This window comes from Molothrus ater, chromosome 16, assembly GCF_012460135.2.
Source record: "Molothrus ater isolate BHLD 08-10-18 breed brown headed cowbird chromosome 16, BPBGC_Mater_1.1, whole genome shotgun sequence".
Lineage (NCBI taxonomy): Eukaryota > Metazoa > Chordata > Aves > Passeriformes > Icteridae > Molothrus > Molothrus ater.
The window spans coordinates 1,543,559-1,568,791 of NC_050493.2; the positions used below are offsets into that span (position 1 = coordinate 1,543,559).

The window sequence follows — 25,233 nt, forward strand, 5'->3', positions numbered from 1 at the left end:
CTGATTCCCGTGGCTCTCCTGAAGACCCGTGTTGCTTTGGTTTTTATTTATTTGTTCCTGTTTGGTTTTTCCTGGCGGAGCTGAGGTGGTTCCTGAAGAGCTGTCCAGAAATGTCTCCTCTGCTGCCAGGGCTGGGGTTCCTCCTGCTGCTGCTGGGTGAGTCTGCTGTGGGCTGGCCCAGGAGGGTTTTCCATACCTGGCATCGCCCTCAAAGAGGAAATTGTGCTGCCAGAGCACTGAATGTGACTTTGGTGGTTGCTCTAAATCCCCAGCCTTTCATTGTCCTGTTTGTTGTTGGATTTGTGAGTGAAATATTTCAGTTTTTAGGATGGAAGGTCCCACTGGGTCCCTGTCTGTGTGCTCCCTGTTCCTCTGCTGGGGAAAGCACTTAAGGAATAATCATAATTAAATCTGATTACCTCTCTATTCATTGAATTATAAATCCCAGCACAGTTTGGGTTGGGAGGGACCTTAAATCCCCTTCACTCCATGGGCAGGGACCCCTCCCACCATCCCAGGCTGCTCCAAGCCCTGTCCAGGGACATTTCCAGGGATGGGAAATCCATTCCAGGGCCTGCCCTGCCTGCCAGGGAACAATTCCCAATTCCCAGCATCCCACCCAGCCCTGCCCTCGGGGTGGGAGGGCACATTCCCAATTCCCATATTCCCAATATCCCACCCAGCCATTCCCTGGGCCCTGGTCCAAATCCTGCGCCCCATTAGGGGAAGGTTACTTAGGCTGTTAATTAGTGACAGTTCTGCATTAATTAAATGATTAAAAATGCGGTAATTAAGGAAGGTGTTGTGCTAATGAAGTGAAGAAGGCAATGAAGGTGTTGTGCTAATGAAGTGCTCATCCAAGCTGCTTTAGGACCCCCTTCCTTATGCAGTTTTTGGGATTGTGAACTCATCCACAGCAGGGAAGTCACTCCTCCATCAGACCTGAGAGCTGCAGAGCCCTCTCTGTGTCCCCTCCCTGTCCCTGCCCTCATCCCACTGGTATAAAATACAATATAATATAATATATAAGTATATTATAATATATTTATAAATTACATAATATATTTATACTATATTATATCATTATATGTTATTATTATACTATATATAATATAGTATATAATAATGTACTGATATATATCAATAATATATTTATATATTATATAATGTATTGATATATTATGTACTATTATAATATATACTAGATTAATATATATTAATATAAAATATAGTATATTCTATATTACATTACATTGCATTATATATATATATTAATATATATTAATATAATATATTCTATAATAACCTAAATTATAATCCTTGTATTATCTCACCCTTCACATGAGACTAAGAACAGAATAAAATTTTTAAAACACCTCTGAGTTAGAAAAAAACAGAATCCAGCAGAAAATGAGCTCTGAAATCCTTCAGGGAGCTGGGCTGGGCTGGGCTGGGCAGGAGCTCTGTGCTGGCTCTGCTCCCAAATCCCCTTGTCTTGCAGGGTGCCAGGGAGCTGCTGCTGCTGCTGGGACAGAACTGGTAAGGCAGATTCAACCCAAAAGTTGAAATTTGTGTGGTTAAAACATTCCTGGGTGGTTTGGGCTGGGGGGGCCTTAAAGATCAGCCATGGCAGCCCCCCTTCCTCTGGGACCCCACTGGAACCACCAGGGGAACTTTCCCTCCCCTTGTGGGGTGGGATGGGATGGAAGTGCCCAACGCATTGAGGTGCAGAGCCAGGAACTGTCCTGGGGCTCGGGGCTTGGGGTTTCAGTGAGTTTGCTCAGGGTTTGGGATTTGAGTGAGTGTGCTCAGGATTTGGGGTTTGAGTGAGTGTGCTCAGGGTTTGGGGTTTCAGTGTGCTCAGAATTTGGGATTTGAGTGAGTGTGTTGAGGGTTTGGGGTTTGGGTGTGTTGAGGGTTTGGGTGTGCTCGGGGTTTGGGGTTTCAGTGTGCTCAGGGTTTGGGGTTTCAGTGTGCTCAGGATTTGGGGTTTGAGTGAGTGTGCTCGGGGCTTGGGGTTTTGGGTGTGCTCGGGGCTTGGGGTTTTGGGTGTGCTCGGGGCTTGGGGTTTGGGTGTGTTGAGGGTTTGGGGTTTCAGTGTGCTCGGGGTTTGGGGTTTCAGTGTGCTCAGGGTTTGGGGTTTCAGTGTGCTCAGGTCCCATCCCATTCCAAAGGGCTCCCCCAGTCTGTGTGCAGTGATCCCAAACAATGTCAGAGCTGCATTTTAACCCTGTCTCTTTTCTCCTCCTCCTCCCGGTGCAGTGCTCCAGCTCCCCCATCAATGGTGAGTTCCTTTCCAAATATTTATCACAAAACTCAGAGAGGGCTCTGTGTGCCAAACCCTCCCACAATTCCTTACCTTGGTCTCTCTTTTCTTGTCCTGGGCTCAGAATCAGCCGTGTGTGCCTCAGTGCAGAGGTAGGTGAGCCATCCCCAGGGGCTGGGGCATTTCCTTGGGAGGGATTCTGCTTTTCTTGGGGTGACCACATCCCTGTGAGCCCAGATTTTGGGATTTTCCCCAGGGTTGCCTGTGGGCAGGGAGGGCTCTGGTTGCACTTGTTCAAACAGTGAAGGGAAGGTGCCCTGCTGGGGTTTGTGGCTGGGAAGACAAAGAAAGGCAGGGCCGGGCTCTGGGGAGCAGCCAAGGGCCTTGGCACTGGTGCTGAGCTTATCTTGGCTCCAGTGGGGCTCAAACAGCCCCACTCTGAGCTCACTCAACCTGAATGGTGGCTGAGGGTCAGCAGTGCACCCCTGCCTGTCCCTGTGCCAGCAGCCTCGTCCTGCCCCGTCCCTGTGTGCCCTGAGCTCTGCTCCTGCTCATTTGGGAGGGCTGGATCCTTGCTGGGGGCACAGCCAGGAGCCAAACCCTGCTCAGGGCACTCCGGTGCCTTTGGGTGCCGTGCCCAGCTGTGCTCTGGGCTGCTGCAGGGTGACACCTCACATCTGGGTCTGTCCCCAGCCACTCCTGCTCTCATCTCCCCACCCAGTTCTGCTCAGTGCCCCACCAGTTCTGTCCCCACCCAGTTGTTCCCACCCCATCCTCTCCCAGTTCCCATCAGTTTCTCCCATTCCCATCCCCTCCTCTCCCAGTTTCCCCATTCCTCCCACGTCCCAGTTCTCCCATTCCCGGTTCCCCCATTCCCATCCCAGTTCTCCCATTCTCAGTGCTGTCCCAGTTTCCCATTCTCAGTGCTGTCCCAGTTTCCCATTCCCAGTGCTGTCCCAGTTCCCCCATTTCCATCCCAGTTCTCCCATTCCCAGTGCTGTCCCAGTTCCCCATTCCCAGTGCTGTCCCAGTTCCCCCATTCCCATCCCAGTTTCCCATTCCCAGTTCCCCCATTCCCATCCCAGTTCCTCATTCCCAGTCCCCATTCCCACATCCCTGTGCTGTCCCAGTTTCCCATTCCCAGTTCCTCATTCCCAGTTTCCTGATTCCCATTCCCAGTCCCCATTCCCACATCCCTGTGCTGTCCCAGTTTCCCATTCCCAGTTCCTCATTCCCAGTTTCCTGATTCCCATTCCCAGTCCCCATTCCCGTGTCCCTGTGCTGTCCCTGTCCCCCCAGTGCCAGCCAGGAGCAGCTCCTGGAGGTGGCCCGAGGCCGAAGGTCCCCGTGCAGCCTCAGCTTTGCCCAGCTGGCCTGTGCCCAGGTGAGGACCCTCAATCCCTCAATCCCTGGGGCTGGGATTTGTGTTCCTTGGGAATTCTGACCCTTCCCACCAGCCCTGGGGGAGCAGCCAAGGCTGTGCCCGGGGTTTCACCCTGAGCTGTGGCAGTGCCACCCTCTGGGGGACACTGCCCTGTGCCACGGGGCTCAGGGGTGCCCAAAGCACCACGGACACCTTGGGGAATTGGGGATTTTCTTCTCCAAACCCCCGGAGTGAGAAGGAAGTTGGGGCAAAGGGACTTTGCAAATCAAATGGACTCTTAAGAATTGGTGTCACAGCATTGGGATGAGTCTCTGCAGGAGAGTCACGCTGGGTGCTGGGATAAAGCACAATTAGAAGGGGTAAAAGCACAATTAGAAGGGGTAAAAGCACAATTAGAGAAGTAAAAGCACAATTAGAAGGGGTAAAAACACAATAGGAGGGGTAAAAGCACAATTAGAGAAGTAAAAGCACAATAGGAGGGGTAAAAGTACATTTAAAAGGGGTAAAATCGCAATTAGAACTGGTTGCAGCCTGGAAAATGCCACCTGGATACTCCAGGTTTAGTTTCTTCCCTGGTTTTGTCATTATCTCTTAAGTTGCTGCCAGTAATTGCAATTAAATTGACAGCGATTTGTGGGTTTTGGTAAATATTTCTGGCAGAAGGATGGCAGTCCTGTAAATATTTGTCAATGGGGTTTTTTTTTGGGGGGGGAGGGGGGTTGGAATTTTTTGGTGTTTGTTTTTTTTCTTGGTTTTGTTTTTGTCTTCTACTGTTTGTAAGCCATTTTCCTGAAAAAAATATTTGGGAATTAGAGAGGATCCCTTGGAAGTTTCTACTTAGATGAAATTTTTCAGAAATTTGGGCAAAGTTTTGGCAATTTTGGGGGTGTTTTTTTTTTTTTTTGGATAAAGCTTTTAAAACCTATGCCAGTGTTTTACCCCCTCAAGGGGGGAATCCCTTCCCAATGCCCAGGTGTGGATGAGCTCCCTGAGGGTGATTCCCCCCCTAAATCTTGTCTTTATTGGCATTTCCCTTCTCTCTTCCAGGGAGCTTGGCTCCAGGACCTCCAGGATGATTTCCTCTCCTCCTTATATTCCTGCCTGGCCCCTAAACCCAGCACAGCTCTGGATCCAGAATATTCCATCCTGTTCTTTTCCAAATATGATGCCAGGAAGCTTTTGGCATCCCTGACCGAGTTCAGCCAGCAGGTGAGTCTTCCCTCCAATGGAATTCCCTCAAATCCAGGGGATTTTTGCTCAGGGAAAGACTTCATTTCAAATGCCCTGATTATTTTTTTACCTTATTTTGGAAAGAGATGTTGCCCTGATTTTTTAAGATTTTTTTTAACCTTATTTTGGAAAGAGATGTCGCCCTGATTTTTTTAAAAGAATTTCTTTAAGGTTTTTTTTTTCCTTTAAGGTGTTTTTTTTCCTTTAAGGTGTTTTTTTTCCTTTAAGGTGTTTTTTTTCCTTTAAGGTGTTTTTTTTCCTTTAAGGTGTTTTTTTTCCTTTAAGGTGTTTTTTTTCCTTTAAGGTTTTTTTTCCTTTAAGGTTTTTTTTCCTTTAAGGTTTTTTTTTTTTTTTCCTTTAAGGGTTTTTTTTTTTCCTTTAAGGTTTTTTTTTTTCTTTAAGGTTTTTTTTTTCTTTAGGGTTTTTTTTTTTTTAAGATTTAGATTTTCTAAGCCTTCAGACGTTTACATTCTTGTAAGGAACTTTCTCACACACTTTATGTAAATAACTCATTGTTTTGCATTCTTTTCTGGAGGAGGAGAAATTTGATGGACTGTTGGTCTCTCCAGTGTCATTGGGGAGGTGGCACTGTCACCCTCCAATCCACTGTCACTTTTGGAAATCTATAAACATTGGAGTCAGAAATTAAAAATTCTCTTTTTACCTTGAAAAGAGCAGCGAGTCCACGTCGCGTTTCGTGTCCTGCAGTGCAAAGAGCCCCATTCAAAACAGCAGATTCCATTTAGCACTCAGATCTGCTTGGACTGCTGTCCATGTCTGGCTGGAATTCCCTGGAATTCAGGTTTTTTTTTCCCTCCTGCCTTGCCCCCAGTTCTCCCAGGTGCCCCTTTCCCCGGAGTGGAGCCTGGTGTTCCTCAATGGGCTGTGGGAGAGGATGCTCCAGGTGCCTGGCATTGGGACCCCGCCAGTGCTGCTCCAGTGGCTCCATGGGGGCCTCCAGCCTTTCCTGCTGCACCCCGAGAGCTTTGGCTGCCTCCGTGCCAAGGACGTGTCCTGTGAGCAATTCCAGCTGCTGTGAGTCTGGGATGTCCCCTCTGGGCCACCAGAGCCATGCCCTGGGCGCTCCTCTGGGGGAAAAATCACTTTGGAGGAGGGTGGGAAATGGGTTTGTAGAAAATCTTTGAAGTTTAATTAAATACTTGTATAGTGGGTATTTATATGTCCGTTTTGAGATAAGAAATGTTGATTTAGAAATATCATAGAGAGGCCAAGAAATGCTTATAGTGTGTTGGAATTGGAAATTAGAATACACTGGCTTTTTTGGAATTGGGAAATTAGAATACACTGGTTTTTTAACAATTAGGAAATTAGAATACACTGGTTTTTTAACAATTAGGAGATTACAATACAGTGGCTTTTTTACAGTTAGGAGATTAAAATACACTGGCTTCTGATTGTGATGGTGTGAATTACAACATCTGTACTGTCTCACCCTTCTCACGAGACTGAAAATGGAATACAAGTTTTTAAAACACCTCTCAGTTGCCCCATCTCTGGGTCAGAAAAGGGCATAATCCACCAGAAAAGGATGGGATTGAGAATATCCATGTTTTTGTGAGAGCCCAGCCCTGGCCTCAGCAATGTTTGAGGTGTTTTCCCCTCCTTTTGCAGAGTAGCTGCCCTGGATGGAATCTATTTCCAGCTTTCTGTGCAGGAGCAGAGGAATCTCTACTCTGGGATCAAGCATTTCCTCACCCAGCATGGTAAAGGATTCCCCTGATTTCCCTGGGCTCTCTCCCAGGGCTGAGGCTTCACAGGGGGTTTGGGAATCTCCAATGAAAACAGGCTGGGAACGTCAGTAATTAATGGATTTGGGAATGATTTCCCTGCCTGGAGGCTTGATTAACTCAGGATTTTTATAACTTTTTTATAAATTCGCTGCATTTGCTGCCTGTGCGGGGTTTGGTTGTGCTCAGGAGGGGACCCAGGCAGGAGCTGCCATGAATGTCCTGCAGAAAGCTTCTGGTGCATGTGGAGGGAGGGAGAAAGAGGCTGGGCATGGAATATTGGCAGGGCTGGGATTCCTTCTGCCCTGTCCCATGGGAATCTGTGGTGTGAGCAGGGAGCTCTGCTGGGCTGCAGCCTCAGAAATCCCAGTTCCCAGTGGGCTGCAGCTCCACGGGCTCTGTGCTCCTGCACTCCTGTCTGCAGAGAAAGGGGCTCTGCTCCATGGGCTCTGTGCTCCTGCATTCCTGTCTGACTGCAGGACCCAGCCAGAGCTGCCACAGCCCCAATTCCACTGCCTGGTTCCGGAATTTCCTGGGATCCTTTCTGGAGCACGCCACCGTGGAGGACCTGCAGCTCTTTGGGGATGAAGCCACAGTAAGTGGGGACCCTGGGTGGGGGGGTCACAGTCCTGCCCTGAGCAGAATCAGAGCCCCAGGATGGTGGGGTTGGAAGGATTGAAGGGTCACCCATCCCATTCCAGCCTCACCCACTGTCCCAGGGTGTCACTGTCACATTTTCTGAAAAATCCCCGTGCCCACGTTTGCTCTCCTGGGAAGCTGAGAAGCCTCAAAAAAAAAAGGGAAAACAATAATTATCTGATTTGCTTCTCCTGTGTTTTGCTGCTCTGGAATGTGTTTGGTGATTATTTACCAACTGGTCATTGTTTTATTGGTTTCATGTGAATTGTTTTGACTTAATGACCAATCAGGGCCAAGCTATGTCAAGGCTCTGGAGACAGTCATGAGTTTTCATTATTATCTTTTTAACCTTCTGTCTATATCCTTTCTGTATTCTTTAGTATAGTTTAGAATAGTATTCTTTTATGTAATATAGTAAGTTAAAATAATCAGTTAGCCTTCTGAGAACATGGAATCAGATTCATCATTCCTTCCTGCCACGGGGGTCCCAGAAAATACAAGACCAGGGTGCTCCAATCCCTGTCCAACCTGGCCCTGGAATTCCTGCCAGGAATGTTTCTCTGGTTAATCTGAGGTGAACAGCCACTGCAGTTTTTTTCCCCATCATGTGATGAGAGGGATTTGCACAGCAGTTGGTTCCACAAAGGGAATTCTGCAGGGAGCAAACTGGAGCCAGTGAGAGGAGCAACCTCAAACCTGATCAGGGTTCCAGTGTTTACTTTAAAACAAACAAAATAAACCTCAGCACAACTTTAAACCCAGATGAAAAGCCCTGAGGTTGGTTCAGACTGTCCCATGTCACTGTCAGGATTGAAGGATCCATCTGAGTCATTTTCCCTTTTTATTTTTTTTCCACCTTCAGCTTCAAAAATTTGCCAGGGACCCGGTGAATATGGAGATGGTTGGGAACCTCACCTTGCTCAGGGAGACTGCCCTGTACTACACCCTGCTCCTGACCTCTGCTCCTGCCTTTCCCCTGGCCAGGTATGGATCTGAGGGGGTCTGATTTCCTGGCATGGTTCAGCATGGCACTATTGATTCATTTTCTCTTTAAAGGTTCTATTAATTTTCTCTTTAAAGGATCTGTAATTATCTCTTTAAGGGTTCCATCTGTTTTCTCTTTAAGGGTTCCATTCTCTTTCTTTTCAAAGGTTCCATTTTCAAATGGAGCCTTGCTGCCCTTGCTCTCTGGGGCCAGATCCCCAGTTCTTTTCCTGGGAGATGATTTCCCTGCAGTGCTTCCAGGGATTTCCAGCTCCCTGAGCTGGAGCCTTGGCACCAGCAGAGCTGAGACGATGGGGGAAGGTGCCTGGAGGAGGAGCATCCTCTGGAGCAGAGGAAAGCTCTGCTGGAGCCCCTCTGTGACCCAGCCTCTCCTTTTGTCCCCAGCCTCCCGGACAGGTTCCTTTGTTACCTGAGCCCCGGGGCAGTGGCGAACCTGAGCAGGGAGGAGGCGCTGGGAGTGGCCCAGAGGCTGGGGAGGAGCTGCCCCTGGAGCAGGGGGATGCCCGGAGCCTCCCTGGAGCTGCAGGTGAGCACCTGGGGATCCTCTCGGCTGCACAAAACCCATGGGCGAGCACCTGGGGATCCTCTCAGCTGCACAAAACCCGTGGGTGAGCACCTGGGGATCCTGTCAGCTGCACAAAACCCATGGGTGAGCACCTGGGGATCCTCTCGGCTGCACAAAACCCATGGGTGAGCACCTGGGGATCCTCTCAGCTGCACAAAACCCATGGGTGAGCACCTGGGGATCCTGTCAGCTGCACAAAACCCGTGGGTGAGCACCTGGGGATCCTCTCGGCTGCACAAAACCCATGGGTGAGCACCTGGGGATCCTCTCGGCTGCACAAAACCTGCTGGGGTGAGCCCAGCTCTCTGTACCCTCTTGTCACCCTCCTCTTGGTCACCTTGTGTCTTTGTTGTGGTGTCTGGCTGGGTTTCCATCACCTCACGGGGCTCAGTGGTGGGGATGGTCCATCCACATTGAGAGGGAGACATCTCAAAGCAACACACTCCATTTCCAGAGGGCTTCAAACTGTTTTATTCCAGCAAGCGTGCTTGTTATACATTCTTACAAAGCTCATGAGATTACACTTTACCCATTGGTCAGGAAAGACAAACAAAGTGCTCATTGGAACAGACAGTTGCAGGTTTCTCTTATTTATCCTTTTTTGTTTCTTGGTTTCTCTTCTTTCTCCTTTCTTTCTTGGTTTCTCTTCTTTCTCCTTCTTCTTTCTTTCTTGGTTTCTCTTCTTTCTCCTTTCTTTCTTGGTTTCTCTTCTTTCTCCTTCTTCTTTCTTTCTTGGTTTCTCTTCTTTCTCCTTCTTCTTTCTTTCTTGGTTTCTCTTCTTTCTCCTTCTTCTTTCTTTCTTGGTTTCTCCTCTTTCTCCTTCTTTCTTGGTTTCTCTGTCAACGACCTCAGTAGGAAATCTTTTAGGGGGAAACAAACTTATCACACTTCTCTCTGGCTCACAGAAGTCACTGTAAAACCTCTTCCACACCTCCACAGGCAAGCCTGAGGCAGAACCCCAGGGATTTAGGGCTATGGGATGCAGCATTGCTGCTCTGACTCTGCTCTGTCTCGTGGCACAGGTGGCATCCTCCCTGCTGAGGAATTTGGAGGATTTCTCCCCAGCCGTGCTGGCAGCCCTGGGCCAGGCTGCCCTGGGGCTCTCAGTGTCCACAATCCAGGAGAACATCCCAGAGGAGCGCCTGGAGGCAGCTCTGCCTGCCCTGGGCAGAGTGCAGGGCTGGAGGGATGAGCAGGCCAGGGCTGTGGTCAACAAACTGCTCCAATCTGGCTACCAGGTACTGCAGAGCTCCTCACACCCACAGGCTCCTCCTGGCCAGGGTTTCAGGCACTGGGAGTGCCCAGGGAGGTTGGGAGTGCCCATCCCTGGAGGTGTCCAAGGGATGTCTGGAGGTGGCACTGATGCTTTGGGAATAGAGGCTGGACAGAGTTAAAGGAATAAAGTTGGGATTTGTTACAAGGGCTTCAAAGGATTCTGACAGAACCACAGGACACAGCCTGAAGCTGCACCAAGGGGAATTTAGGTTGGGTATTAGGAAGAGGTTTTTTACAGAAAGGGTGATAAAGTTCTGGAGTCCCCATCCCTGGGGGTGTTTAACAAAGCCTGGATGTGGCACTGGGGGCCAGGGGTGAGTTCAGGTGTTGGGACTGGTTGGACTCAATGATCTTTAAGGTCTCTCCCAACTCAGTGATTCTGTGAATTCTGTGGATTCACCTTGGGCAGTGCAAGGGCCTGGCCAGGGCTACACCCAAGATGGACAATGGGTCAGGAGTTGTCACACTTTGATAAGTTTTGGTCCATTCCCATATTGGGTTCATTGTCCAATTCCAGCTCAGGTGATGCAGTCCCACCCTCCCAGACTGCTCTCCTCCATTCCCTGTTGTTTGCACTTTTTGGGCCTGGAGCTGCAGTGGTGTCCTTGGTTCTGGGGCTGGAAAAAAGCAGGAAATGAATTTGTAGAGAAACATTTGTAGAGAAATATGAATTTCTAGAGAAACAGGCAGTGTGGAGAGAAAAATAGAACTAGAAACAAGTTTCAAAGGATGGCCTTGGAAATAGGACTGGATACTTTGGAGAAATGGAATTGTGAAAGATGCATTGTGGTAGGACCCACTGAGGGGTAATTTTAGATTATTAACTTTAAGACATTTACAGCATGGTGTAGGACAAGCTGATAGGCCAAGAAATGCTTATAACATAAATAAGAAATAGTTAAATTCTGATTATGATGGTGTGAATTATAACATCTGTATGGTGTCACCCTTCACATGAGACTGAAAATGGAATAAAAGCTTTTAAAACACCTCTGAGTTATCCCATCTTTGGGTTAGAAAAGGGCTTAATCTGACAAAAAAAAAAAAGGATTATTTTGTGTGGCTGAGCTGTGAGGAGAACTGGTGACACTTTATATGAAGTTCAGAGTTAGAAACCAATACAGAATCTGGAAAATATAAAAGCTCTGAGGACGAGCCCTCAGAGCTCTGGGCTGGGGATTGGTGGGGTTGGGCACAGCTGGGACTCGAGGATCTCAAAGGTCTCTTCCAAGCTGATTTTTTTCTGGGATTCCCTTGCAGATCCTGGATGGACAGAGCCTGGCAGAGCTGGGCACTTTGGTGGGTGGCCTCAATAGCAGCACACTCTGGAGTTTGTCCCCAGAGGTTGTCCTGGAGGCCATCCAGCTGCCAGCCTTTGCCCAGCACGTGGACACTCTGCCCTATGCTCTGAGAAGGATCCTGGTGGAAAAGGTGACCTTGTTTTGTCTCACCCTGGAGCAGGGGTGGGGGCACTGCTTACCTGGGGCCAGGTGTGCCACAGCTGCACCTGCCAGCGTCCCCTGCGCCATTGGTCACAGCCAGGAGGGGTGGCAGCAGGACAGGCCACTCAAACCCTGCCACTGCCTCTGTGTCACTGTCCTTGGCCTCTCAAACCCTGCCACTGCCTCTGTGTCACTGTCCTTGGCCTCTCAAACCCTGCCACTGCCTCTGTGTCACTGTCCTTGGCCTCTCAAACCCTGCCACTGCCTCTGTGTCACTGTCCTTGGCCTGCTCAGCCTCTTGGGGACAAGGCCAGGAGGGATTTGTTTTATGGGGTGCTCCCAGAAACTGTTTCCCAGTGGTTGTTCCCAGGGAAAGAATATAAATATATTTATATTCTTATTTATTTTATATTATTTTATTATTATTTATAATAATAAAATTAATTTATATTTTATATTATTCTATATTATATTTATTTTTCTTATTTATTTTATATTATTATTCTTATTTATTTCTATTATTAAATATATTTATTCTTATTTATATATAAAAATATGTTTTATATTATATACATAAAATATATTTTAATATTTATATTTTTAATAAAACATATTCTATATATTTCATAATAGATATTTTATAAAAATACATAAAACATAAAATATTTTATAAAAATATATAAAATATAAAAATATTTTGTAATATATATATTTAATATATAATATATATATATATAAATATATATTATATATTGGAACCATAGAATAATTCAAGGTTGGACTCGATCCTGGAGGTCTTTTCCAACCCAAACAATTCTCTGCTTCTGATCCTGCCATGATTTGGGCTAAAGCTGGGTGAGGTTTGCCATGGTTTGTTCTCTTGGCTTTTTCCAAGGTTTCCTCCAGGGTTGGCCACCCCTCTGAGCTGGTTAAACTCATTCCCAGTGCTCTGGCCACCTCCATCCCAAAATCCCTGCTGGTTTTTGGGGAAGAGATGCCAAACCTGCAGGATCTCAACAACAAACCATGGACCAGAGAGCAGGTAAAGGGTTCCTCCTTCCCCTCCCTGGCAGCCCTGCCCTCTGTGGGGCCACGAATTCCACAAATCCCCCTGGAAACTGAGCCCTTTTCCCTGGAAAACCTCTGACCTCTCTGCCTATGCTCCCCAGGCTGCCATGTTCTTCAGTGATGTGGTGAAGGCAGAGCCTGACTTCAGCAGGTAAGGATTTCCCTCCTCTCCTTCCCCTTTCTGCTTGTTTTCCTGGCAATTCCCACCTTTCCCACGGTGCATCCACATCCACCCCCTGGAACCCATGGAAGCAGATGGGAAATGGAATGGGAACCCAAACACAGATGTGGAACATGGAGATTCACCAGGGCTCAGCTGCCAGATACACCCAGGGACCACATTTTCCTTCTAAAGTGATGCTGCTGGCTCAGGCTGCACCTGGAATCTTGCTCCAGATTGCCTCTGGAAGGCATTTCCAAGCAGGGAATGCATTTCCAAACCTTCCAGAGGGCAATTCCAGGGATTCTTTTAGAGGGGCTGCTGTGTTTTTTGATGTATTTGAGTTGAAAATTATGAAAACAGAGCTTCATATCTGGGAAAACCAGTGGGGTGAGCAGAGTCCTGCTCTGAATGCACCTTCCTGAAGGCTTTTCCCTCCTGATTTTCCTGCTGGGAACTCCCAGGCTCTCCCAGTCTGTGCTCCAGGGCTTCACCTGTGCAGCTGCCAGCGCTGTGGGGGCAGAAAGGTTCCAGGAGCTGGCCAGAGTCATGAGGAAGAAGAAGGTCAGGCTGGGCCAGGACCAGGTAATGCCCACATTCCCAAGGGTTTGGGGTTGTCCTGCGGGTACTAAAGGAAATTGTTCAGCCAGAACAGCCCCTGGGCCTCAGGGGCTGCAGCAGGGACGTGTCAGGGGGGTTAGGATGGGTTTTAGGGACAGGTTCTCCCCCCAGAGGGTGACCCTGGGACAGGGGGGTTTGTTGGGGTGTCAGGGTGGTCCCTGTGGGTCCCTTCCTGTGAACAAATGTCTTGGGGGTCCCTCCTACAGCTCTGAGTTTCCCTGAAGGCAGGAGAAGTCCAAACCCTTTGATTTCCATAATTTTTCCTTTCCTTTCTTTCCTTTCTTCTTTCCTTTCTTCTTTCCTTTCTTCTTTCCTTTCTTCTTTCCTTTCTTCTTTCCTTTCTTCTTTCCTTTCTTCTTTCCTTTCTTCTTTCCTTTCTTCTTTCCTTTCTTCTTTCCTTTCTTCTTTCCTTTCTTCTTTCCTTTCTTCTTTCCTTTCTTCTTTCCTTTCTTCTTTCCTTTCTTCTTTCCTTTCTTCTTTCCTTTCTTCTTTCCTTTCTTCTTTCCTTTCTTCTTTCCTTTCTTCTTTCCTTTCTTCTTTCCTTTCTTCTTTCCTTTCTTCTTTCCTTTCTTCTTTCCTTTCTTCTTTCCTTTCTTCTTTCCTTTCTTCTTTCCTTTCTTCTTTCCTTTCTTCTTTCCTTTCTTCTTTCCTTTCTTCTTTCCTTTCTTCTTTCCTTTCTTCTTTCCTTTCTTCTTTCCTTTCTTCTTTCCTTTCTTCTTTCCTTTCTTCTTTCCTTTCTTCTTTCCTTTCTTCTTTCCTTTCTTCTTTCCTTTCTTCTTTCCTTTCTTCTTTCCTTTCTTCTTTCCTTTCTTCTTTCCTTTCTTCTTTCCTTTCTTCTTTCCTTTCTTCTTTCCTTTCTTCTTTCCTTTCTTCTTTCCTTTCTTCTTTCCTTTCTTCTTTCCTTTCTTCTTTCCTTTCTTCTTTCCTTTCTTCTTTCCTTTCTTCTTTCCTTTCTTCTTTCCTTTCTTCTTTCCTTTCTTCTTTCCTTTCTTCTTTCCTTTCTTCTTTCCTTTCTTCTTTCCTTTCTTCTTTCCTTTCTTCTTTCCTTTCTTCTTTCCTTTCTTCTTTCCTTTCTTCTTTCCTTTCTTCTTTCCTTTCTTCTTTCCTTTCTTCTTTCCTTTCTTCTTTCCTTTCTTCTTTCCTTTCTTCTTTCCTTTAGCATAAAATCTTTCCATTATTTTATCTTTTCCTTGTGTTTTGTGGTGGTTTCTCTCCTTGATGCAATCTCTGGTGTCCTTGCAGCTGAGCTGCTTGCTGAGGATGGTGACTCTGCATGGGATTCCCCAGGATTGGGACACTTATCCCCAAGACCTGCTGCTGTTTTTAAGGTAACCGTGCTGTGGTTTCCATCATCTTGCCTTAGAGCAACATGGGAAAAACAAAAATTAGTTTATTAGTTAATTAGTAACCAGGCTGACTAATTTGATTCCTATTTCAGAGTTGTTTAGGCCTCTTTCTGGGGAATAAAAAATGGGATTGCAGAAAGCTGGAGGAGGGTAGATTTGTATGAGATATTGCAATAAATCCTTCCTTGTGAGGTCTCCCAGAGGCTGAGGCTGCCCCATCCCAGGCAGTGGCCAAGGCCAATTTTAGCATTCCCTGGTCTCTGGATGTGCTTTTCCCTTACAACACCAGAGAAAATGGAATAAAGTGAATTCCCCTGTTCCAGTACCTCCCTGCTGTGGTTCTGTACCCAAACCTTAAACAGTTTTAACAATAGATTAGTTTGAATCAGTTTGAATTTGAATCTAACAATGAATTAGTTTGAATTTGAATCTAACAATTAGAACAGTTTGAACAATAGATTCCTTCAGGTGAAAATTGATTTTTTAAGAACCATTTTTTAAACTTAAGGAATTTTTAACGAGTTTAATGGCATAGAAGAAACCTGAGGAGGAACAGCTCCTGGAGTTCAGAGTGCAGGTGTGGAAGATGTTTTATCAGACACGGGGTGCCTCGAGCTTGACCTCATTCCCTAAAATTCATGGAGTTTGTCTTTCCAGCCCCTCAGACTATGCAGGGAACTGCAGCCAGTTCTTCATCAACGTTGGGAAGGCAAACGAGGATGTTCTGCCCAAAGAGGCCCCTCAGAGGCAGCAGCTGCTCCTGGAGGCTCTGGAGTGTCTGGTATGGGGAGAGGGATGGGGGTCCTGCAGGGCTTATTGGGGTCCTGCAGGGCTTGATTGGGATCCTGCAGGATTGGGATTGTGCAGCAATGGGGGTCTTGCAGGACTTGGTTGGGGTCCTGCAGGAATTGGGATCCTGCAGGGCTTGATTGGGATCCTGCTGGAATTGGGGTCCTGCAGGAATTGACGGGGAATCCTGCAGGGATGAGGATCCTGCAGGGCTTGATTGGGGTCCTGCAGGAATTGGGGTCCTGCAGGAATTGGAGTTCAGGGATGTTCCACCCCAGTTAATGCCTCTGCCTTTATTCCAGGGAATTCCTGGCACACAAATAAATAAGACAAACGCTGAGGTCCTGGGCTGGCTGGTGTGTGAGCTGGATGGGGACTACATCAGGGGTTCTGGGGGCACTTTGCTGAAGGATTTGAGCCAGTGTGGATCTTTCCTGCCTGAGCAAGAAGAGGCCATCAGGGACGTCCTCAGCAGTGGCAACACCACCTTTGGGTATGGGTTTTCCTCCTGGACTCTTCCCTTAATCAAGCCCATGGTCCTATTAAGGCCTGAACTCCAGCCAAGCAGCTTGATCAAAAACCAAAAAAACTTCTTCATTTTGAGCTTTGCACTGGGTCTTTTATGTTATTTGGTTGAAATTATTTCAGCTGAAAGGCCTGGGTGAAATTCTCCTGAAAAATGTGATCACTTCTGTGTCTCTCTTGCTCATTATAAAAGCTTTTCCTCCAGTCTGCAAAATTGATTTTTCATTACTCAAACTTCTCTGCCTGGCCTGGTGGTCACAGGTGAGGTCAGGCTGTTTGTCAGGCACAGATTTCCAGGAGACATTCTGCCTGTCCAGTGAGAGATGTTTGATGCTTCCCTGTGTGTTAGAATGGGGATTTAAAATATTTTCCTTCCATGTCAGTTGCCCCAAGATCTTGGCACTGAATTGGGCCATAGCAAGCAACAGAAATTCTTTGGGTTCCAGAAAGAGCCTTAAGAAAAGAATGTGTTTGTTCAAGACCATTTTCCCACCCAGCTGCCCTGATTTATGTCCCTGACAACTTCTGCTCTGCTGCAATAACATTTTGTGCAACAGGAAGTGGTTGAGGTGTTTTAGGGTTTAAACCTTATGTTTTCTTAACGTCACATGTTTCAAGGATGTAATCCTGGGGGATTTAAAGGTGTTTTTTTAGTTTTGTTCTTCCTTGAGAGCTGATACCTGCTCATTTTCATTGTAGCTTGCATTAGAAATAGAAATGAGACAGATGAGACACTTGGTTTTGTGTAGAATAGCTGAATTTTTATTGTATATAGCTCATTTTATATGCTATTAGAAGGTACTGTGTTTGAATTTAATAGGTTAGTAAGTCATTGAAACTCAGTTGATTGGTTGGTAATGGTTAGTGTATACGTTTATTAAACTTCTCTCATTCTAGATACTTTATATTTTCTCTTTATGGATTTTTATGGGATACACTTCTTATTTTTATAAATGCAAACTCTTCTTACCAGAAGAGATTGTTACATAAATTGATTTTTATTTTTATAATTCTTTTCCTATGGGAATGTAATAGATTAGTTAGAGTAGTAAGGTTTAAATTATGTTTATAAGGCCTTTGTTTTATAAGGTTTTACTTATTTGCAATATATATCTGTTTGCAGGCCTCCTTCAGCGTGGTCAGCCTTCACCCTGAGCGAGCTGAGTGGGCTGATTCCTGTGCTGGGTCCCAGCATCCTGCAGCAGATCCCCAAGGTGGGCTCTGCCCATGGCCTGGGGAGCACTGCTGGCAATGGGGCTGGGGTCTGCAGAGCCAGCCTGGTTCCAGTTCTTCCTTTTAAAGCACCTGGGGCCACAGGGATGGGGTGTGGGAAGGGAGGGTTTGTGGAGCTGGGGGCTGGAACAGAGACTGGGCAGAGTTAAGGAATAAAGCAGGGATTTATTAAAGGCCTCAAAGGATTCACCTTGGGCAGTGCAAGGGCCTGGCCAGGGCTACACCCAAGATGGACAATGGGTCAGGAGTTATGGTCACACTTTGATAAGTTTTGGTCCATTTCCATATTGGGTTCATTGTCCAATTCCAGCTCAGGTGATGCAGTCCCACCCTCCCAGGCTGCTCTCCTCCATTCCCTGTTGTTTGCACTTTTTGGGCCTGGAGCTGCAGTGGTGTCCTTGGTTCTGGGGCTGGAAAAGGAAAAGGATTGTTCTGTGTGACTGAGCTGTGAGGAGAACTGCTGACACTTTCTATGGAGTTCAGAGTTATGGACCAATGCAGTGCAGAATCTGGGAAATAGGAAAGCTCAGACTGAAGGCATCAGAGCTGACAGGCTGGACCTGCAAATCCAGGTCACTGCCAGCCCTTTTCTGTCACTTGGGGAGAGCAGGAATAACTCCCAGTGCTTTATGAGGAGCTTCAGTCACTGATAGGTTGGGGGAAAGGGAGAGTTCAAACATTTAAGGAATTGCTTTTGGCGCTTCAGGCTCAGAGCCTGGTGTGTGAGGAGCAGGGGCTGTGCTGGAGGCACATCCAGCATTCCCAAATCCCCCTGATGATCCCTTTTCCTTGCAGAAAGCTGTGACCACCTGGCTGAGGAACTTTGCCTGGGATTCCCACCTGTCCAGGGAGGAGCTGGCCACCGTCATCAAGGAGCTCCGGCCCCGCCGGCACAAGCGAGCAGAGGAGGGTACGGGGGCTGCCCTGAGCCAGAGCATTCCCCATGGGCCCAGGGCTCACCCTGGCCCTTCCTTTTGGGCCCAGGGCTCACCCTGACCCTTCCCTCTGGGCCCAGGGCTCACCCCGGCCATTCCTTTTGGGCCCAGGGCTCACCCTGACCCTTCCCTCTGGGCCCAGGGCTCACCCTGACCCTTCCCTCTGGGCCCAGGGCTCACCCTGACCCTTCCCTCTGGGCCCAGGGCTCACCCTGACCCTTCCCTCTGGGCCCAGGGCTCACCCTGACCCTTCCTTTTGGGCCCAGGCCTCACCCTGGAGCTCCTCAGGCCTTGGGAGAGGCTCCCAGGGAGATTTGGAGTCCCCATCCCTGGAGGTGTCCAAGGAGCTCAGTGCTGGTGACAAAGTGGGAATCGGGCACAGAATCAACCTTGGCGGTTTCTCCAACCAAAATGATTCTGGGATCCAAAGCTTGGAGCCAAAGGATTTAATTTAACCCTGTGTTTGCCATGGCTTCAGCAGGTTGCCCAGCTGAGCTGGAGATAACAAAGAAAATGCTGGATGATGATCTGATGCCTGCCTTCTACATACCTGAGGAGCTCCTGCGTGCCTGCCTCCAGAACATCTCCCTGGAAAATCACCTCTACCTGGAAAATGACCTCTCCAAGGTCCTCAACTACCCCTTCAGCAACCCCCAGCTGGCTGTGCTGAAGGAATACCTGCATGAGGTATTTCCAGCCCAAAAATGTCCAATTTCCACTGATGGGATTGTTCAGGGCCTTGTCCTGGGGAATTTAGGATCTCCAAGGATGTGACAAATTTCCATTGATGGGACTACTCAGGGCTTTGTCCTGAGGAATTTGGGATCTCCAAGCATGTGACTCAAATTTCCACTGGTGGGATTGTTCAGGGCCTTGTCCTGGTGAATTTAGGATCTCCAAGGGTGCGACTCAAATTTCCACTGGTGGGATCTCTCAGGGCTTTGTCCTGAGGAATTTGGGATCTCCAAGGATATGACTCCACTGTCTCTCAGCTCCTCTCCCAGGGTTTGCCACCTTTACTGGGAAAATATTTATTTCTTATCGCTCATTTCTATATCTAATGAGAGTTTTCCTGGCCTGTTTGCTCTGAGCCTTTCAAGGGCACCTCTGAGAGGAACGTGGCTCCATCCTCCCTCCAATCCCAATCAGAGAGATGAAAACAGCTCTAAAGTGATTCCACCTTTCCCCAGGCTGAGCCCAGCTCCCTGAGCCCCGCTCTGAGCCCATCCCCATGGTGTCTCCACAGAGGTATCCCGATGGTTATCCCGAAAAAGTGCTCTCTGGGATGGGCCCTCTGCTCCCCCTGCTCAGCCCAGAGGATATCTCCACCTGGAAGATGAGCTCAGCATACACACTGGCTGCATTCCTGAAAATTGAGCCCCCGGATTCCCTGGTAGGGGCTTGGCCTTGCTCTCCTGGCTTTGGGGCTGCTTTGGGTTCTGAGGTAGTTGAAGCATCTCTGGTGCCACAATTTTGGGTGGCCCAATAAACTTTATAAAAGAAAGGCCTTGTAAAATCAGGCCTTTCTGTTCTAAGCTAACCTATTTAGTTCCCATTAAATAAAAAATCATAAGAATAAAAATCAGTTAGCACAATAATCTATTCTTGTAAAAAATGTTCACACCTATAAAGAACAAGGAATCTATCCCATAAAATTCCATTTAAAAATATATTAGCCTATCTATAAATGTTTAATAAACCTAAAACATATATAAATATATTACATATATATAAATATATGATATATTGTTTAATAAGCAATAACTCTTATCAACCAATGAACTAGATTACTAGATTTCACTAGATTACCAATCGATTAAATAAATATATAAACCTATCTATAAAATGTTCAATAGACCTATAACATATATAAATATATTACATATATATAAATATATAGCTTATATTGTTTAATAAGCAATAACCCTTACCAACCAATGAACTAAGTTTCACTAGATTACAAACCAATTGAATTCAAACACAATGCCTTCTAATACCATATAAAAAATGGTATACAATAAAAATATTTTTAAAAATAAAAATAAATAAAATTAAAAATAATAAAAGAATATGAAAATTGTGTACAATTAAAAAAAAAAAAACTATTCTAGATAAAAACCAAATATTTCTATCTCTAACACAAAACTCATAGCAACACAAACAGTTCCATTTTACTTTTGTAATTCTAAAATACTGAGTTTCTCTCAGGGATGAAACCACACCTCCTGATGCCATGAAATGAATCTAATTAATTGTGTTTCCAGGCCTCAGCAGCAATCAAACGCTACATGGAGCTGGGCCATGCCCTGAATGCCACGGCCCTGGATGCCATTGGCACCAAGTACGTGTGCCTGCTGAATGCCACCCAGCTGAAGGCCATCGACCCCGCCAGCCTCAAGTGAGTCCCAAGTTGGGGTGTCCTTGGCTTCTTCCAAAAGCCCTTTCCCATCCTTATTGTGTTTGTGGGGTGCCCCGTGGTGGGAAGGAATGATGAATCTGAGTCCATGTTCTCAGAGGGCTAATTTATTATTTTATGATGCAATAATATATTAAAGAATACTAAACTATACTAAAGGATACAGAAAGGATACAGACAGAAGGCTAAAAAGATAATAATGAAAACTTGTGACTCTCTCCAGAGCCCCAGTACAGCTTGACCTTGATTAGCCATTGAGTCAAAACAATTCACATGAAACCAACAGAACAATCTCCAAACACATTCCAAAAGAGCAAAACACAGGAGAAGCAAATCAGATAATTATTGTTTTCCCTTTTTTTTTTTTTGAGGCTTCTCAGCTTCCCAGGAGAAAAATCCTGGGCGAAGGGATTTTTCCAAAAAATTTGAGTGCCACACATCCTTTTCCTTTTTTCTGCTCTCAGGGAAAGGGAATTTAGGAAGCACCTTAGAACCTGCCAGGCAGGGCTCAGATTTCCAATCCAACCCTCTTTATTTCAGCCCAGCAGGCTGCAAATCTGACTCTGTGCTTGCTTTCATCTGCAGAAGTGTTAATTAAATTGAATTTCATAGAATTATGGAGTCCTTAAGGTCGGAAAAAGCCTCTCAGATCATCACCCAGCACCGTGGTCACCACTAAACCATCAGGTGCCACATCCTTGTGGTTTTTAAGCATTTCCAGTTTGAACTCCTCTGAAAGACTGAATGAAATGAAATGAAATGAATTAATTACCACTTGGCAAACAGACGGATTTATTGGGCACCATCAGAGCCATTATCACCTGAAGGACAAATTCTCAGCAGGAAACTGGGCCACTGTTTTTCCTCTCAGCTTCTCTCCATAGAGCTGGGAATTAGGGATCACCTGTGCTGTGCAGAGACTCCCAGAAAAACACTCAGAATATGCAAAAATTGAACAGGTTGGAGATAATAAAAGTTTTTTTCACCCTAAATCTTTATTTTTCTGCAGACTGGCATCTCTGAATCCTTCAGCCTGTTCACAGGAGACGAAGAACATCTTGTACCAGAAAGCCAAAGAAGCTTTCTCTGATCAGCACCATTTACCTGCTTACTATGAGCTGATTTTACCTTACCTGGGTATGTAAAAATCCAGGATGTCGTGGAGAAGGAGAACTCTTAGCTGCAAATTAAATGGGTATCAAAATCCATCAAAGATTTGGGGATTTTTAAAGACAAGTTGTTAAAAGTTTGTCTTTCCAGCTTGTAGATAGCACAAAATATTCTGTGCCTGCTTTAAGTTGCCCAAATCTGTTTCCTGACCATCACAGGGAAAATCAAACTCAGGATATATCTCCAGGCCCTTTTCCATGTCACAATTTTTTTTCCCTGTTAAGCCAAGAATTTTTCCAAATTCTCCTCACCCTTCTTTCCCCTGTCTGGCATCACCACAGATTTTTAATGCCCAACAAAATAACTCCCAATAAAAAAAGGAGGAGCATCCCCATGTTTTGCAGCTGGACTTCAGTGTGTTATCAGCCCCAGCCCAATGGGTTTGGAGAAATCCTCATTTTGTGCAGAGACCCAGCAGTGCTGCTTTGGGCTCTGCCATCCTTTGATGTTCTCCTTGCTTTGGTGCAGGGGGGGCTCCTGCTGCAGATCTGAAGGTTCTCAGCAAGGACGACGTGAACATGAACGTGAGCACCTTTGTGACCTTGAGGAGAGACTCCCTGATGGTGAGCTGGGCCTTGCAATTCTTTAATTCCCTGCATTTTGTTGTGTTCTGTGCTTGGGTTTGGTTGTGCTGTCCATTGGTGGAAATCATCAAATCCAAATTCCATAGATATTTTTATTTTAAAATATTTTCTAATTATTAAATATTTAATATTACATATTTTTACTTATACATTAAATAATACAGAATAATTTAATATATAATATATATTAAATTTATTATATCTATTTATATATTGTTTATCATTATTTATATGTAATAAATAATTATATATTACTATAATAATATTTAATAAATTATATAATCAATATATTAGTAAATAACAAATTATTAGCTTATAATTAATATTAATTATTTGTAATAATACGATAATATTAATATAGATATATTAATATAGAATAAATATAATTATTACTACTTTTATTATTTCTATATTGTTTATCTATTATTCATATATATTATATATTATAAATATTAAATAATTTTATCTCTTTTCTATTAATTAAATTTTTAAAAATTTAAATAAATATTTAATTTAAAATTTAAATTTAATTTAAATTAAATTTAAATTAAATTTAAAAATTAAAATTTAATTAAATATTATTTAATTAAAATTTAATTAAATGCACGAGGTCCATCAGCACACTCCTAACTCCAGCTGTGTGATTGTTTGTTTGTTTTTGGCAGCTCCTGACGCCCGGGGAGGTGCAGGGGCTGCTGGGGGTGCATCTCCCTGAGCTGGCGCAGTGGCAGAGCAGGGCCCCCGTGCGGGACTGGCTGGCGCTGCAGAAGCAGCCGGAGCTCGACAAACTCCACGTCGGCCTCACGGGGGGCGTGCAGGAGGGATACATCAACCTCATCACCCCCAAATTCCCAGGTCGGTTTGGGGCCCTGGTGCTTGGGGTTTCGCGGTTCTTTCGGGGTTTGTCCTGTTTAGCAAAGACAGGTGTGTGCTAAGGAAGGCAGGAGCCTCCCCTGGAATGGAAAATGTAAATCCCCCCCTCTGAATTGCTATAAATTTGAAATTAAGGGGCTCTCAGGCAAAGATGTGGGAGTAGGAAATAACAGTTCTTTAATAGGGAGGAAAATAAAAAGATAAAATAAACAATGCAGTGAACTAAACCAACACTGTCAGAGTCAGAACCCATCCTGACACCCTGTGGGTCAGGGTGCTGGCAGCAGAACCATTGGAATTGTGGCTCAGCCCTCCTGCAGTGCCAGGGCTGGTTCTGCTGGAGCAGGGATCCTGGAGAAAGGTGCAGTCTCTGCCTCTGCAGATCCAGGGCAAGAGGCAGCTGCTGCTCCTCTGGGCAATCCAGTGCAGAAGCTGTGCTGGTGTTCCAGAATCTCAGATTATATCTGGGTAGGAATGCTTGGCTCTCCCCTCTGGGCTCACATCTCCCAGTGGGATGCTGTAGCTCTTATCAGCCATGCAGTGACATCTAATAGCCTGTTATCAGCAGATGTCCCCCTGGAGGGAGGATTGGGTGTGGAAGAGATCAGGAAAACTGCCCACAGAGCAGAAGCCAGCTGCCTTGCAGATGGCAAATAGAATACAATTTACTTGGCAGTCCAGGACAGGGTTGCAGCAAGGATTGCAAGAGGGGCAGCTCTGCTGAGGAGGCTGAAGCCCTGCAGGGCAAATCCTGGGATCCCACTGGGAGCATCCCTACTGAACATCCCAGCTGAGTGAGGAGCACTTCCAGGCCTTCCTCCTTGGGGGTGCTGGGTTTGGCCTTAGAGGCAGGATCAGGGTGCTTGGGGTTGAAGGAAACTTGAGGATCCTCCAGTTTCAACCCCAAACTCAGCTTGGCGTTTGCTGTGGTTAGACAGGTGAAGAGAATCCCTGGAGGGGGCATGGAGGGATGCTTTCCCCATGGAGGAGTGGTTCAGTTGTCAGATTAAGCCCTTTTCTGACTCAGAGATGGGATAACTCAGAGGTGTTTTAAAAGCTTTTATTCCATTTTCAGTCTCATGTGAAGGGTGACACCATACAGATGTTAAAATTCACACCATCACAATCAGAAGCCAACTATTTCTTAATTCTATTGTAAGCATTTCTTGGCCTATCAGCTTTTTCTACACCATGCTGTAAATGCCTTAAAGTTGATAATCTAAAATTACCCCTCAGTGGGTCCTACCACAATGCATCTTTCACAGTTCCATTTCTCCAAAGTATCCAGTCTTATTTGCAAGGCCCTCCTTTGAAACTTGTTTCTAGTTCTACTTCTCTCTCTCAAAAATGTCTGTCTCATTCCATGGCATTTCTAAGTCAGCATTTCTTATCTCAAACAAATCTTATCTCTACAAATCCGTGTTCCACAGTTCAGTCACTGATTGCTCTGCTCTGATGTCCTCTTTGTCCTCCAGCAATGTCCTCAGCCCCTCTGGGCACCGTGGCCATGGTGTTCCACCTCCTGCCTGCCCTGCTCCTCACCTTCCTCACCGTGTCCATCCTCTCTTGACCATCTCCTCCCACCAGGGACCAGCCTGTGACCTGCTCTGAGACCTGGCCTGAGGAGTGCCCAGAGCTCCAGGCAGCTGGGCTCAGCCCAGGACTCACTTTTAGGTACTTTTGGCTTTCAAATCACTTGGAAAAAACCCAGTTGTGTCTGAAGGGAAGATTCCAGACTCTTTGGTGCAGGATCTTTTCCTTTGGGACAGCCCCAAACCACTGCTAAACCCCATCTTACTGCTGGGTTTAAGGGTGAGTTCTGCAGGTTAAAAATGACATTTCCCAGAGCCTGACCTCGTGACACTGCCAAGACCTCAGGGTGGGAGTGAAGTTTGCCAGCTGCTTGTAAATAAATCCTGGAACTGAGTAAAAATGCCAGAAGCAAACTGATGAGTGTCT

General features: G+C 46.0%; 1 protein-coding gene across 1 annotated transcript; it reads left to right on the forward strand.

The window, feature by feature from the left end:
• Positions 1–79: 79 nt before the first annotated feature.
• On the forward strand, positions 80–25,195 carry MSLN (mesothelin). The gene is made up of 22 exons (XM_054516589.1): positions 80–156; positions 1,502–1,539; positions 2,263–2,284; positions 2,391–2,418; positions 8,657–8,798; positions 9,860–10,075; positions 11,373–11,543; positions 12,450–12,596; positions 12,724–12,773; positions 13,247–13,367; positions 14,646–14,731; positions 15,407–15,530; positions 15,841–16,031; positions 17,187–17,277; positions 18,092–18,206; positions 18,710–18,918; positions 19,478–19,624; positions 20,496–20,629; positions 21,657–21,784; positions 22,286–22,380; positions 23,067–23,256; positions 24,750–25,195. Exons 1-22 carry the CDS (start codon positions 111–113, stop codon positions 24,842–24,844), a joined length of 2,586 nt encoding a protein of 861 aa, XP_054372564.1. The 5' UTR covers positions 80–110; the 3' UTR covers positions 24,845–25,195.
• The last annotated feature ends 38 nt before the right edge of the window (positions 25,196–25,233 follow it).